Source organism: Sorex fumeus, unplaced genomic scaffold (assembly GCF_029834395.1).
Source record: "Sorex fumeus unplaced genomic scaffold, SorFum_2.1 ptg000008l, whole genome shotgun sequence".
Lineage (NCBI taxonomy): Eukaryota > Metazoa > Chordata > Mammalia > Eulipotyphla > Soricidae > Sorex > Sorex fumeus.
In genome coordinates, this window is record NW_026606065.1 from 66906927 (window position 1) to 66923973 (window position 17047).

General features: G+C 41.7%; 1 protein-coding gene across 4 annotated transcripts in view; it reads left to right on the forward strand.

The window, feature by feature from the left end:
• Positions 1–351: 351 nt before the first annotated feature.
• The window catches only part of DIAPH3 (diaphanous related formin 3), a 553005-nt gene continuing 536309 nt past the window's right edge, over positions 352–17047 (forward strand). For all 4 annotated transcript variants that reach the window (XM_056109828.1, XM_056109829.1, XM_056109830.1 and 1 more), the window contains exon 1: positions 352–531. In XM_056109828.1, the coding sequence (XP_055965803.1) occupies positions 352–531 (180 nt within the window). The remainder of the gene's footprint in view (positions 532–17047) is intronic.

Here is a 17047-nt window from a genome sequence, read left to right on the forward strand (position 1 = left end):
CCCCGCGTTTCTGCAAGAGAGCTCCGGATTGCGCCCTTAAAGGGGAGCGGTCTGCACCGCGGGAAGGTGGGGCGGAGAAAAGGGCGGACGGCACAGCCAATCACATTTCTGCCCTGACCGGAAGAGGCGGCTCCTGGGTGTGTCCGATTCCCAGGCGGCTCCGGATTGGCGGCTTCCGAGCGCTCGGCGGTGGCGGGAGTTTTCGGATGTGCTGGCTCCTTCCCTGGTCGCAGCGGTTGGGCCGAGACCGGTGAGCGGAACCGGGAAGGGGCGTCCACGGCGGCATCTCGGAGCACCCCGCGTGTGAGCTGCAGAGCAAGACCCTTCTTTCTGCTCCGGGGAGCGGCGACGATGGATCGGCACCGGCCGCGGCTGCACCCCGCCACCCCGGGCGCCTCTGCCGGGGTCCCCCAGCCCTCCTCGGTCTCGCTCCGCAGCTGCCGGCAGAGCAAGACGCAGCGCCGGAAGGGCCCCCCGTACCCGCCGCCCCCCGGAGGCCCGGAGGAACCTGGGGAGAAGCGCCCGAAATTTGTAAGTTTTGCTTGGAACCTGGCTGAGGCTCCTCCCGCCCTGCAGCTGTGCTCAGCTTCCCCACCCTGATCTTTCCTTTTTATTAACTAACTCGGACTTGAGTGACAGCAGAGGGTGGGTCCACCCTTAGGAGGGCTGAATTTTGTTTGAGATGATCGCCACTCGCTTCATAGATTTTAGGAAGGCTTAAGCCTTGGAAAGACCCCGAATTTGTGTTTGTGTTGCCCCCAGTTTTAAGACTTGGTGCGCCCAGATGTCAATGTGTTGACGTCATGTAGGTGGCTATTGCTTTTTTTTTTTTTTTTTTTTTTTTTTAAATTGAACTTCTACTCCCTATCCTGAATTGTTAGGGTCACAAGACAAAGAATTTTTTTAGCTGCTGGGGTTTCTTTTCCTGTTTACTATGTCAATCGAAGAGAAACTTAAAAAAAAAATGGATACACTTTTCAAAGTCAAACTCGGTTTAAAATTTGGCGGGGCCTGAGATCACTGCTAAGAAATGTTTCATTTGGACTGGAAAGAAGTCTGAGTGTTTGGAGCTTGCTATTCTGCATGTTTCTCATTCCTCTTCACATCCAAGGGAAGTGTTACGAAATAGCTTCCTATAATTTTTTTTTATTCTTTTTGGTTTTTGGTCCACACCCAGAAGTGCTCAGGGCTTGCTCCTGGCTCAGCTCTCAGGGATTACTCTTGGCAGCCTGGGGGTAGGGGAGACCATCTGGGGTACCCGGGATTAAACCCTGATCTACAGCGTGCCAGGCAAACGCCCAACTTGTTGTAGTATCGCAATTTTTACACTTCTCTAGTTTTAAAAGTTGGCATTAATTATTTGATGTAAGGATGGGTAGTGATGCGGTCTGAATGATAGCACAGAAGCGTTTATAGAGCGTTTGACTGGCACACAGCTGACCTGGATTCCACCTTCCCTGCTTTCAATGACACCCCGCCCCCTTCCTCCCCCTCCCCCCCCAGCTTTGCCAGGTGTGGCCCCCAAGCAAAAACAAAAACAGAACAGCAAAAAGAATGGGCAATGATTGGTGTGCGTGTAAATAAAAAAAAAAAAAAACAAAAATAGGGTTGACAAGTTTTGGGTGAGTCCCACACATTGAAAATTTAATATTTTTTTTTTGTTTTTGTTTTTGGGCCATTCTGGCAGGTGCTTTGCTGGTTTTGCTCCTGTGGTACTGTAATCTAAGTTGGACCTACTTCATGCAAAGCAAAGTACAGGAGCCCTTTATCAAACTCCTTGGCCTGGGAAATTATTTTTTTAGTTATATGTCAGATTTTATATTCCAACATGCTGCTTCCGTGAACAATAAACATTAAGAGTTTATAAATTAAGAGATATGCATTAAGGGAATAAAAACTTGATGAATAGTAAGTTGTAAATATAAGATAAAATTATAGTTGACTTTCACAATGATTCATTAATAAAATCTTATAAAAATGAAAGTTGAATGAAATTGAGAGCAAAGTTGACGATGAGGGATAGCATGGATTATGCTAAATCAAGTATCTGCTCATGAGTGCGAGGAGGATCAGATGTGTATTTTTTATTTTATTTTTTTGTTTTTTTGCTTTTTGGGTCACACCTGGCGATGCACAGGGGTCACTCCTGGCTCTGAACTCAGGAGTTACTCCTGGCGGTGCTCAAGGGACCATATGGGATGCTGGGAATTGAACCCAGGTTGGCTGCGTGCAAAGCCAACGCCCTACCCGCTGTGCTATCTCTCCAGTCCCAAGATGTGTATTTTTTAAATGTTTCTTTGTAGAACTGAAAAACAATCAGAATAGTGCTAACTTGGAAATGAAGGATTCTATTTAACATGAAAAATTTCATTAAGGCAGTTGCTCTTTTTGTTTGTACAATCTACTTTTGGTTGGGCCAGAAGGATTGTACATTGGGTAGGGCTTTCATCTTGCATTTCAGCTGCCAGGAGTGATCTTTGAGTACAGTGGGGGTAAGCATTAAGCATCATGTGTGTGGCTCAAAAACCAAGCAAACAAAGTAGAAAGGAAAAAAAAAATAAACAATCTACTTTTAGGTTAATCATGTAAATTCGTTTTGTTTCATAATTTGTAAATTTCATAACTTAGAAGGAACTTGGAACCCCTGTAATATCTGAAAATAATTTATGTTGCTTACATTGTAGTTTGTTTCCTTCCTTCCTTCCTTCCTTCCTTCCTTCCTTCCTTCCTTCCTTCCTTCCTGTGGTGGTGGTGCAAGGGACTTGGTGTTCTGGAGCAGTGCTGAGGATCTAACTCAAAGCCTCACACCTATAAGGGATGTGATCAGCCATTGAGCCATATCCCTGACTCCACTGGTACTTAATACCTAACTCTCCCTTTTTTAAGAAACATAATACACCCTGGTGGCCATCATATTCTGAGTGAGAGTGGTGCACTTGGCTTCTGGAGAAGTCTCTTTCTAGGATGTGGGCCAATTTTTTTTTAAAAGACTAAACTTCGTACAACTTTTTTTTTTTTAACGTAGGAGTACTGCTATTTATTCAACCACTGATTACCTGATTGAATTGTGCATGAACTCCACCTTACTTTTTTTTTTCCATTTTTTATAATTTTATTTATTGAATCACTGTGAGAGCAGTTACAAAGCTTTCGGGTCTAAGTCTTGGTCATACAATGAAACACCTGCACCTTCACCAGTGCCCATTTTCCACCCCATCAACCCCAATATAGCCCCATCCCACACCCTCTCCTACCTGTGGGGCAGATGATTTCCACATTACTCTCTTTCTACTTTGATCACATTCAATATTTTGACACCAGACCTACCATTATTATTTGAGATTTTACCCCAATACTGCTGAAAAGGCAACAGTAGACAATCTGTTTTCTATTGCTGGTTATGAATAACATATGATGTCCCGTGGCTGCAGTAGTGGCCGTGTGATTTTGAAATTCCGAAATTTTTACACTTAAATCTGGAGGGATTTCTGCCAAAAACTGCTGTGTTCCGAGATTTGCTCCTGAGTCTCTGGGATCATGGCCGTTAAGCAGCTTGATCAGGAGCCAGAGAGGCATTCGTGGGCTATGAATTGGGGTCTCGTTGGGGTGGGGAGGATAGGACCGGTTCCACCCCCATCCTGTGAGGCTCAACATGTTTTGTCACTGCGTGCCCAAGCCTGACTGTCCAATGGTCTCTGGAGGATGGCGGCCACCCAGCCACCAAGTGGGGGCAGGCAAAGGGACAGCACCCTTTCCCCCTGGGGTGGCCCGGCGATAGTAACCTACTGCGGGGTCTGGTTACACTTCTGCGAAAAGCCACTGGGTTTTGAGATTTGTTTCTGAGTCTCTGGGATCATGGCCATTAAGCAGTTCAATCAGGAATCAGAGAGGTCATGCCTCCAATTATATAGCTGAGCCGGAGGTGGTTTGTGGGTGTGTTTCCTACATACTTAACTTTTGGCCGCTTACTTTCTTGGTAAACTATGCCCCAAGGTTTTGGGGTCTGGCCAAAGGCACAGCAGCAATTTTGGGGTATCTGGAAGTCTGAAGGCTCCATCAGGCTGCTGATGCACTCGCCTCACAGGTACAGATTGACCTGCTGGCGGCACCATACCCCCGTTCATACAACTTTTATTTGTACTTAAAACTTTTATTTGTATTTAATTTTATAACTAGTGTATTCTCAGGCTGTGAGTTTTTGTGGCTACTTCTCTTTCCTTCTTCTTTTCCTTTAGTGTAATGTCCTTTTCAGGTTTAGGAATAATGTGCTATTTTTCAGTAAGGACCATCTCCACATGGCAGGGAGAATTCATGTCGGGTGAATCCAAATCCCTGTAACTTCTACGGTGCATCTTGGGGGTTTAGTCTTCCTGGATATGCTCAAGTACCAGAGAATTGACAATAAATTTGGAATTATTTTCTGAAAATTTGAGCTGATTTAGTAAAAAACTTAGTACTCTTTTTGAACCACTTACCCTGCATCCAGCCCCACTTTTGGCCGGGGAATGCCTACTAGGGCCACTGTTACTTTGACCAAATGGCAGGCTTCTGGAGAGTGACAATCTTCAGATTCTTGGTGACTTTTCAAATAGGTTCCTGCTAATGTCCTGCACAGTTTATCCACTGTACTTAATTGATCTTGAAGATTTGAATCTCTTGATTTGTATGATGTTGTAGAATTTTTCTGGCTCACGCAAATCGTGTGCCATTTTGAGCTGCTCGTGGGAGAGGAAGAGTGATCGCTATTGGGAGAATTCTTGAGAACTGGACCAGACCAGCTTTTTGATGCTCACTGGTAAACTCAGTGATCCAAGCTGACAGTCGCTCTTCATTTTAGTTAGGGGTAGCTTGTAAAAATTCTTGTGGACTTTAATGTAAATTGCGCAACTAATCTTATGACTTTCATAGAATAGATTATTGATTTTTATTTAAGTATGTCATTTTAGTGCCCGCAATTTTGGCATTGAGAGATTTTTCATTTTGTTCAATAATATCTGTCTACTGTATTCTGGCATTGTTAATAATAGCAATTGACCTTCATGAGCCAGTCAAGCATGGTTTTAAGTGTTCAATAAATGTTAACTCCTTTAATTCTTATAGGAAGGCTTTCAAGGGGATGTACCATTGTAATCACTTGCCTTGCTTATGTGAAGCCCTGTCCTGTCCCTAGCAGGTGCCTTTCTTTTTCCATACAAAAAGCTATAAGATAGACAGAATTGATTAACTAGTAAAACTAGTTAAGCAATCAATTAACTAGTATTAACTAGTATTGATTGCTAGGAAAATTAGCACTGTCCTCCCGTTGTTCATTGATATGCTTGAGTGTGCCCAGTAACATATCCATCGTGAGACTTGTTATTACTGTGTTTGGCATATCCAATTCGTCATAGGTAGTTTACCATGCAGGCGAGATACTCTCGGTAGCTTGCCGGGCTCTCCAAGAGGGGCAGAGGAATTGAACCAGGGTCAGCCAGGTCGGCTGCATGCAAGGCAAATGCCCTATCCGCTGTGCTATCACTCTAGCAAGATACAGAAATTACAATGTTGACTGGGTCGCATAGTTGCCAGTTTGTGAGGCTGGTTCAAACCAGCAAAACCAAAACTAGATAAACTGACTTATCTAGTGTGGACTTTCTTGTCATTGTCTTGTGTTTCTCTCCCATGCCATCAGGAGTTTTAATCTTCATTGTTTTCTCAGTCAGGAACCATTATCAATACTTAATAATGCCTTTAATGAATGTAGATTTAGTAATTTGCTGATTATAGGCAGATTGTGCAGTGATAAAGTAGCTTGATACCCAGAGAACTATTCTTCATTGTATTGAGAATTTGAGCTGAAATCAGAGCAAGTTTCATGAGATTATTGTATGCTAGCCTAATTGCTTTTTTGCTTTTTTTTTGTTTGTTTGTTTTGTTTTGTTATTGGGCCCCACCTGGTGGTGCTCAGTGCTTAGTCCCGACTCTGCACTCAAGGGGCCATATTGGGTGCCAGCGGCCCAATCTGGGTCTGCCATGTCCAAATGCCTTACCTGCTGTACTTTTACTCTGACCCTCGCCTATTTGCTTTGGCCTATTTGCTTTGGTAAACTGAATAATGATACTTCCCTTTCTGCTTCCCCTATCCCCTAGTCTTTTAAACCTTATGAATATCATTTTATATTACAAAAAATATTTCAGTCATGACAATAGGGCTTAAAACCATAATGCAGAGGTCATTCTGGATTATTCATGAAGAATTGACTGAAAACACATGTGTACTTAAATAGGTCTCTGAAGGAAGATTTACTTATTTTTTGATTTAAATTTTATTTGAGATACTGTAATTTACCATACATTATAGGGTTTCATTTAAATAATGTTCTTGTTCCTCACCTCCTTCAGTGTTCTCTTCCCTCCAACGAATTTTAAAACTTTTTTGTAATTGATTGAGGTATTGTGCTTACACTACTGTTAATTATGGTTTCATATGTACAGAATTTCAACACCACGCCAATCACCAGTGTACCCACCTACCTCCTTTCCTCATAATTCCTGATGCTCCCCCTTTCAACTCTTCTCTCCATTCGAACTCAGTTTTGTGGATTATATCTCTCATGGTGTTGCCTTTGGACCTTTGTTGGGACCTCTCTGTGTATCTTTAAGTCTCCCATACGAGAGATCATTCTGTTTCTGTCACTTTCTGACCAACTTCACTCAATCTGATATCTTCTAGTTGCATCCGTATCATGGCAAACCGAATGGTTTCTCCTCCACCCTCCTTTCCTGCCCCTGATAAGGTCTGTTCTGTAGACAAGTTCTCATATCCTGTTGCCTTTGGCTATTATAAAGAAAGACAGAGGGAGATTTGTCTGTGGAAAAGGAGACAAAGTGACAGCATGACCAAGACTGGTGATGCAGCCATAGACCAAAGAATGCTGGTAGGCATCAGGAGTTGGAAGGGGCAAAGAGTTGATCTTAAGTGGAAGTTTCGAGTGAATGAATAATCTTGCTGACATCTTAATTTCAGACCAATGAAACCTATTTCATTCTCATGGTCTTCAAGAATGAGGACATAAATTTCTCTCTATTCTCTCTCTCTCTCTCTCTCTCTCTCTCTCTCTCTCCCTCCCCCTCTCCCTCCCTCTCTCTCTTTCTCTGCCCCCCTCCATAAATACACACAGACACATACACACACACACACACACACAACATCCATATATTTGCTTTTTGGGTCACACCCAGCGACACTCGGGTTACTCCTGGCTCTGTGCCCAGGAATTACTCCTGGCGGTGCTTGGGGGACCATATGGGATGCTGGGGATTGAACCCAGGGTTGGCTGTGTTCAAAGCAAATGCCCTACCTGCTGTGCTATCACTCCAGCCCTCTGTTGTTCCGGCCCTCAGGTTTCCGGTAATTTGTTATGGCACCATAGCAAACGAACACAGCAGGAATAACAATGAGAAGCAACACAGTAGGAGGTTTGGTTTAATAGATCAGAAATACACGTTTCAGTTGGACCATCAGAATCATTTAATTTTTTTTTTTTTGTGTGTGTTAACATTTTATTTTGAAAGATTTGTGATTAGGAAAGCAAAAGACAACTACAGTTTTGTTCTCTGGAATGACATTTACAATTCATACATCATGACCTGCTGTATTACTTTCATAGCTGCGGAAGAGACGATGATTTTTGTGTGGTCTTTATGCCTGCCTCTCAGGAGTATTCCCTTTTACTCTCTCTCTACTTTTGCGTGTTGTGGTTTGCAAAATAGATGTTAAGTGGCCACCATGCTCGGTCTATAGTCTACTTTCAGCATACAATTCCCCTCCATAGCGGGCCCTCCAAGCATCCTTTACTTGTGGCCGCTTCTCTATCTGGGCTGCCTTTCCCCCTAGCATGTGAGGCCAGCTTCCAAGTTGTGGAGGCAATCCTCTTGGTCCTTATCTCTACTGTCCTAGAGTGCTAGTCTCCCATTCTGTTGCTTTATATTCCACAAATGAGTGCAGTCCTTCTATGTCTATCTTTCTCTTTCTGACTCATTTCATTTAGCATGATACTCTTCATGTTGATCCACTTATATGCAATTCTCCATTGAATCTACAACTTAAGTGATGCTTTCAGGTTTTTAGAGTTGAACTGTTGAAAGAGGGAAGAGGGAAGCCAAGATGGCCAAATGAAGGGTAAAGTAAGTAAAAGTAAAGGCCCTCCCTTTGATCGTCGATTTGCTCGAGCGGGCCCAGTAACGTCTCCATTGGAGACTTTGTTGTTACTGTGTCTGGCATATCGAATACTCTCGGTAGCTTGCCGGGCTCTCCGAGAGGGGCAGAGGAATCGAACTCGGGTCGGCCATGTTGGCTGTGTGCAAGGCAGACGCCCTACCCGCTGTGCTATCGCTCCAGCCCTTCATGAATGTTTTCCTACAGCAAAACTTTGGATGGGGAACGAGACTGAGCACAGACTCCCATGTGAGTCCTAATGGGAAAAACACTCTAGATTTGGGAAACCACCTTGGATAGAAACTCCTATGAGGGAGTGAGTGCATCAATGAGTGAGTTAAACTGTCAAGAACTGAAACTTGTGTAATTAGTTTGAAAGCTTTGGCACTTGAGTTTTATTTAGATCAAAATTGCCCCTAACTCACTCAGAGAGTAAAACTTCTATTAGAAGGTAGAAGTCACTTTATTTTTGGCCAGTCATTTAAATAAGTTGCTCTGTATTTTTTTTTTAGGTCTTCTTTTCTTTCTATCAGAGAAAATAAAGCTTTTATTGGATGGGAGTTGGGATGTGACTCAGCAGTAGAGTATGCGCCTTGCATGTGTGAAGCTTTGGGTTTAATCTTTGATTCTGCAAAAAAATTTTCTCCTTATATTTTGGTTCAAAGATAGCTTACAGAAAAAAGCAAATTACATCAGTGGCTTTTGACAGCATATAGACCTAAGGAAAAATGATTATATATGGTATTTACTATTTCTGGAGCACTTTGTGTGTGAAAGGGGTTGGACTAGGGATGATTGTCTCAGATTTAGAGCAAGACTTAATTGCTTTTCCCCCCCCTCCACAACTCATGTCTTTAATTATGAGGCAAGCTAACTGACATACATTTATTACACTAAGAAACTTTGCATCTCATCTAGTCTGTCTTGTAGCAATTGCTTCTGAACAGCTGTTACCTGAAACACCTTTGTGCAGTTGGTAGAACGCTAAATTTGTCATGCTGTTATTATTGTTGTCTTGAATTAACTCTACTTTATGGCATAACTTTATTGCTTTGTCCTCAAATCTTTATGTATTTATTGCCTTATAAATTGGATTTAAAATTGGCTTTTTATATAGATTGTAAATTAACATGTGTATAACTTGTTTATGCTTGCAGAATAATACAAGAAAAAACTGCTATGTATTACACTAATGTAATTGTCTTTAACTCAGCACATAGTATTGTCTAGATTAGGAATGAAATGAAAACTAAAGAATATGCTTACCATCACACTCTGCTTGTTTATCCCAGAAACTAATTTGACTTTTAGATCTATAAAATATAGATTAAACATAACCTTTTACTTCATGGGATATTAAGGATCAAAGTATGAGCTTTCTTTGAACAGGATCTACAAAGGTAACTTTTCTCTCAATAGCAACAGGGTGGCATTAAAATACCTTACCATTGGGAGTAATTTTTTCAAATAGAAAATCAAATAATCGTTATTAACTTAGAGGAGAATTTAAGAACTTTAGCAAGTTGTTTTGGTGCTGGAATATTCACTTTACTAGATAATTAATGAAAGCTATCTGGAAATACTCTTCATTGATTTTTATACTTCAAAAGATCTACTTCCATCCTTTCTTACAGGCTTTGTAGAAGAGGCATAGTGAGTAATATTTATGAGTTATGGTTATATTACTTTGAGAACTTGAATCCTACCTGTATCACTTATTAGTTTTATAAGCTAATATGAGCTAGGTTATTAGCTTCCTCTCTCTGTACCTCATTTTCCTAATGTGTGAAACAGGGCTGTTGGGAAGATTGAAAGTTAATATGTGATGGGCCTACAATAGTACTGGTTTATAGTAAATGTAATGCAAATAGTTGCCATTTATAAGATTTGTATTATGGTCATCATTAGTAGTAATAGTAGTAGTACAATTCTTGTGTAGACTTTAGGGCATTTGTGATATTACAGTGAATATTTAAATGCCTTTCTTATACTACAAAATCTTAATTGGGCCAGGTTCTTTCCTCATGATGTGGTAGAGGAGAGGCTTTCTGTTTTCAGTTCTTTTCTGGCATGTCTGGTGATTGATACACACTGATACAGATTGGATTGATACAGATACTGATTGTGATGACTGAATGGTCAAAACAGGGTTCTGATGGTTTCTGAGTGTTATTACTTTTATTTGTAAAATTAGACTCATTTCAAGTTTTAAACTTGTGTACAAATGAAACTTACACAATGAAAATTACAATGGGAACAACTTCAAACTTAGAAAAACAGTTCTTGTGTACTCTCCAGCATGGACTTGAATGATAAAAATTAATGCTACTTAATGTGTGTTTGTATAATCATAACTATGTTTATGGTTGTTTCACAACTATAAAATAAAATTAGATTTACAAGCAAAACTCAAAGCAAGGTTATGAAATAACTAAGATTCAAATTTAAGAACAGAATTGTTATTGATGATAGTGGTTTGCTAAACATGAAATCATAGTTATTAGATTTACTAATGGAAAGATCTGTTTTTGCTCTGTGACTTCCCTTTTTGTGTCAGCTTGATTCTTAGACGGTAATGCAGTTCCACTGGTTGAGGAAGTTGAATGTTAGCTGAGGAGTCCAAGGACCCAACAATACGCTGTCAGGAAATCCATGACTCCACATTCCTGTTTTGTAGGCCTTAACCTGAGACTTTGGATGAAATAGTCAACATTTTGTTAATGATAAATAGAAATAGCCTTAGAAAATGTAAAAAAAATTGCATAACATGAATGAAAAGAGCAGAAAAAGCCATTTTTGAAGGGACACAGTGTCACTTTGGAATTCTGAATAGCCTTTGGAACTTAATCTTCCTAAGTGGAAGAGCTTGTGAAGATGTTTATTATTAGTTAGGATATTAGTGTTGCTTGGCTTTCGTTGGATACCATATTGGTAGTACACATGTACAAGTGTGAACACTGAAAGAGCCTGATGGGGAATATGCTTGTGGGGTTACCATTCAGATTGTCCAGGATATGCTTTCTTTACTTCTCATATTTAAGATAATCTTGGAAAAATACAAAAGTCTAGATCCTGGGACTGAGGAGATAGCTTAGAGGGCCAGAGCACAAGCTTTGCTTGTGGAAATCCCCTAGATCCAGTCCTGAGACCACGTGGTTCCCTGAACACTGCCAGGAGTGAACAAAATACCCCCCAAAATAAACAATCCCAACCCCCTAAAACCTCAAAAATCAAAAATGAAATTCTAGATATGAAGAGTCTGCAAGGGCTCTGCAGACCTCAGTGTGAGGAAGCCAGAGATGATTTAAGTTAGAAGAGAGTTTGAACCAGGTAAAGGTTTTACGCCTTGAGTTCTTTGTCTAGTGATGAACTTAACATGATTAACAAGACATCAGTCATGAAGGATGTTTTCAATGGGCTTTGAAACAGATCACAGCTAAATAGCTTTCTAAGGGTAAACATTTCTCTTGAAATTTTTCTTGTTTTAATATTTAGTGCTTATCTTGCATTCTTGTATTCATTCTTGTATTCATTTCTTGTTTCATTTATCCTTCATTGCAGTTGATTTTGCAGGGATGGATGGAGGAAGGCATCACACACAAGTCAGGTTGTACACACAAGTCAGGTTGTGGTGTGTGCACATTTAACTGTGGTACTTGATGGGGGTCACATGTCAGGTTTTGATGCTTGCATACTCACACACTCGACACCAGTGCCCCAAGACTGTACTTCTTGTATTCCTTTAGGGGCTTATACAGATGTTCACCAGGGTTCATGCTTGTTGGGAGTTGAACCCCCTTCTTATGGTATATACCTAGCTGTGGTGTGACAGAAGATCACTCAGAGTGCCACAAATTATGGACATCCTGGCTCCAGGTTCCAGTGGTAGAGATACCACAACATTGCTTGGCATATATGGCAGTAGAGAGATTTGAATTTAAGAACGAATGCTTGAGTCGGCCATTCTAAACCACTGAATTGTGGCTCTGGGTTCTTCTTTATACTCTTTAGAAAATATGTTTTGCTATACAGTAGAGATATGTAGAACTCCAAATTCTCATCAATAAACTTTAGAAATGAAAGAAACATAAATCCCATTTTCCAGTTTTCTACTGTTCTTTTCCTTGCAGTAAGGATTTATTGAGCTTCTTTTTCTTTTAACACTTCTGTTTTTTGGGCAGATTCCCAAACATACTCAGAGGTTCTGAGGCTACTTTCATAGATACTCAGCCCTGCTATGTGGGACCAATGGTTCAGGCCTTGGGTCCAGCGGTGCAGTTCTTCTCATCCCATAGATATTGGGGGCTATTAGGGTTACCCAGGCATTGCTCAGGGGCCACCAGCATCAACAGGACTTGTGGGACTGTGCAGTGTTGTGAGTCAGACTATGGTCAAGTACATCTAAGATACACATTCCAGCCGTGTGCATTATCTTCCTCGCCCACTAACCGTTCTATTTTGATTTTTTTTTTTTTTGAGGAGGTTCCTGTGTCATAGGTCTGGTGCTGGTGTGTGGGAGAAATAATGGATATTGCCATTAGGTGATTAGAATTTGTTTCTCCAAACTCCCCTTGTGACTCCTGGCCCTGTCCTGGCTCTGGGTGGGAGATGCCCGTGGGTTCTTGGGGCTGAACGGATGCCTGGGCTCAGTACAGCTGTGAGCTCTGTAGACTTGTCTCCTCTCAATGCCGCTTTCTTTAGCACTGGGATGAGCACTGGGGCTTAGTGCCCCAGGCTTTACTACTGCAGCCCTTCTTTCCCTGTGTTTCGAACTACGTTTCCGGAGCCAAGGTTTGGTCACCACCACAAAATTCTTTTTAAAGACTTTCCACCCTTTAGTCATTTGCTGTGTGTGTCCCTCCCATCCCCACCCCCTAACTTGTCTGTTGGTTCCACTCAGCATTCAGGAGATGTGAACAAACAGATCAAGTGTCCTATTCGCTGCTGGAGTGGGGTTTTTCACGTGTGTCCTGGAGATGGTGTGTCTTTATATTGTTGTGGCGGGTCTTTATTGGAGGCCCTCTGGAGGAGGACAAAGGGTCACCCAAAGGTTTGCCTTGTCCTAACGCCCATAACGTATGCTGGGCACCCCCCCCCCCCCCCCCCATATAACATCCAGAGGAACGTGGGGTGGGAGAGGTGGGCACTTGCCTTGCTGTGGCCCACCCAAGGATGCCAACTGTGTAATCACCAAACAACTAGGAATCCCATGGCTCTCTCTGGCTGCCTGCATTCGGTGGTCTCGTGCTGCTTCGCTCCCTGGGATGGCCGATGCCACGGGCAGATGAAGGAGGAAACAAGGACCAGGCTGGTGGGAGATCGTTTGCTGTTTATTCCATTTTCCCCACGCGCCTGTTCCAGTCTCACTAAGCCACTCGTTCCCGTCTCCTGACTCCCTTGCTTTTCTCTCTGCACTCTGACTCGCAGTCTTGGTCTCTCCTCTAGTCTCTCCCAACCTCCCAGCATTGGGGGTAGCAACCACACCTAGGTCAGGTAGCACAATCAACATTTCAAAACCTAGTCAGGAGATCCACTCAAGGCCATTTAAACATTCATTTTGATTTTACTTTTTAATATTAGTTATTTTGTATGGACATAGTAAGAGATACATTAAGCTTGTAGGGTGACTCCCCTGGGGACATCTCACTATAGATCTCAGACTAGTGCTCAGACCAGATTAATCTTTCCTAACCCTATCAGGGTCCTAATCTAGTTGTTACTTTTTGGATCATGACAGAATTTGTCCATGACCAGGCTCTTAACTTATAGTTAAGTATTATGGTTCTTTGGCTAGTCCCATTTCAATGCCAGGGTAGCTCACAGCTTGCCCTGGGTCCATATAGTTCCTCGTCGGGAGCCTGCTTTTGGGGTGCTAGGAAGTAAGGGAAACTGAGGCTTAAGTCAAGAAAATAGATGCCCTGGGTTGAATATTACTCGGAGTCAATTAACTCCCAAGTTACAAAAGCATAGCATTAACTGTCTTCCTGTGGCTACACAAAAAGGACATTGTCCTGAATTGACCATGCAAAGGATATAAGGAGAAGAGGAAAGCAATATTTTTACAGGTTAACAGAGCCTGATTAGGAGATCAAGATGATTGGCCAGTTGGGGGAGCAGAACACAAAGAAAGAGTTTACAGATAAACACAGAGGAATTGGAATGCCTTGGGAACACTGTGAATGGGTGCAGCCCAATAAACTTAAGCTCCCTGTGGCAAGGCAGAAAGGACAAACCAATGTTATACTACAGCTGCCCAATTTATATTTATCTCTTTTCTCTAAAAATCGATTTGTGAATGGAATTACTACTTTCGAGCTTTTCAGTCTCTCCAATTCTGACCATCACAATGCATTTTAAAAACCAAAGAGGGCTTTTCGTCCCCCAAGCTGTGTTGGTCTTCTTCCCCACCCAGGTCAGTTTATCCACCAGTGTTTGAACCCGTGACATGGCTTTCTCTATGCAAATGCCCCAGGCGTCCTCTTGGACCTTGGGACAAAAGCAGCCCTGAGCCTCTGCCTCTTCCTCTTCGTCCCCCAAGCTGTGCTCATCTTCTTCCCCATCCAGGTCAGTTTATTTTATTTATTTATTTTTTAGGAATAAATTTGAAATTTTCTTTTCTTTTTTCTTTTTCTTTTTATTAGTGAAACACCATGATGTACAGTTGTAGACTTACAAATTTTTGTGCTTGGGTTTCAATTGTACAATGATCAAGTACCCATCCCTCCACTAGTGCCCATTTTCCACCACCAGGGGTCCCAGTATCCTCCCATCCACCATCCCCCCCCCCCCCCCCCCCCCCCCCCGCCTCTATGGTAGGGCATTCCCTTTTGTTATCTCTCTCCTTTTTGGGTGTTTTGGTTTGCAGAAGAGGCATTGAGTGGCAATCTTGTTTGGTCTATAGTCTGCTTTCAGCATGTTTCTCCTATCCTGGGTAGATCCTTCCAACACCCTTTATTTGGTGCTCCCTTCTCTATCTGAGCTCCCTTTCCCCCTAGCATGTGTGGCTAGCCTCCAAGCCATGGAGCAAAATTCCTGGTACTAATCTCTGGCACTCTTGGGTGTTAGTCTACCATTTTGTTACTTTATGTTTCCCAGATGAATGCAATCTTTCTATATCTACCCTCCCTTTCTGACTCATTTCACTTAGCATGATACTTTCCATGTAGTACCACTTGTATGTAAATTTCATGACTTCATCTTTTCTAAGAGCTACATAGTACTCCATTGTGCTGAGGATGATTCTTTAAAAATTAGAAATTGAGCTCCCATTTGACCCAGCAATACCACTCCTGGGAATATACCCCGGAGAGGCAAAAAAGAATAGTTGTAGTGACATCTGCACTTGTTTGTGCATTGCAGCACTGTTTACAATACCTAGAATCTGGAAAAAACCTGAGTGCCCGAGAACAGATGACTGGTTAAAGAAACTTTGGTACATCTACACAATGGAGTACTATGTTGCTGTTAGAAAGGATGAAGTCATGAAATTTACATACAAGTGGTACTACATGGAAAGTATCATGCTAAGCGAAGTGAGTCAGAAAGAGAGGAACAGACAGAAAGATTGCTTTCATCTGGGGAACATAAAGTAACAAAATAGGAGTCTAACACCCAAGAATAGCCAAGATAAATACAGGAAGTTTTTCTCCATAGCTTGGAGGCTAGCCGCACACTCTAGGGGTAAAGGCAGCTCATATAGAGAAGGGAGCACTAAATAACGGTATTGGGAAGATCCACCCAGGGTGGGAGAAGCATGCTGAAAGTAGACTATAGACCGAACATGATTGCCACTCAATTCCTCTTTTGCAAAGCACAGCACCCAAAAGAAGAGAGCGAAGAAAAGGTAGTGCCTTGCCACAGAGGCAGGGTGGGATGGGGGGATTGTGGGTGGGAGGGATACTGGGATTACTGGTGGCGGAGAATGGGCACTGGTGCAGGGATGGGTACTCGATCATTGTATAACTGAAACCCAAGCACAAAAATTTGTAAGTCTACGAGTGTACCTCATGGTTTTTCACTAATAAAAATTAAAACAAAAACAACAAAAACAAACAAACAAGCAAAGCCAACGAGGAAGTGAGGGGACTAGGATTTAATATGTAAATATATCCTAAGGACTTTCTATGTACTGATGGGTTTCGGATATTCCCAGATAGCTGTGGTGCAGGTTAGACTTTCATGAAGATGACTGAGTACTTGTTCAGTTTTCTCCAAGGAAGTTATTTTTAATCCTAGGTCATTTTGAAGAAAAGGAACAGGACTCCTCCCTGCCTCTCCTCCCCCACTCCCCACACATACCATAAAACCCCAAAAAACGCAACCAAAAAACATGCACATATCTTTCTTGGGTATATGTGTAGAATGCCTTGAAACTCTAAGATACAGATACTAGTCTAATTATAAAATCCATAATATTTTATCAATTTGGCTAATTTTATTAAGAAGGAAGTAGAGAATTTATCCTGTAATTACTGCATTTTCCCAAGATGGGCTTGGGAAAATCCAAGTTTATTTAATTTTCATAAAATGAAATTTCGTAATATTCAACTTTTAAGTAAGATTTGCATATTGGTGACATTAATTACAGATTAGATCATACTGTGGTATTAAAACTATTTTTGTTTATCAAAGCCTTAGAATGCAATTCATAATGACAATTACAGTTCATTTCTAATGAAAAATTTGACAGCCTGAGAAATGAACATGAAAGCTAGAATGCTCATAATCTGCCTTAGAAATTCAACATGACTGTTTCTTTATTAAAGGTGATGGTCTCCATTTATGACCGTGTTCTAACTCAGTCGACCTCTCTTCAATACTCAGAAGAAGTTTTTGTCCTATTGATATATT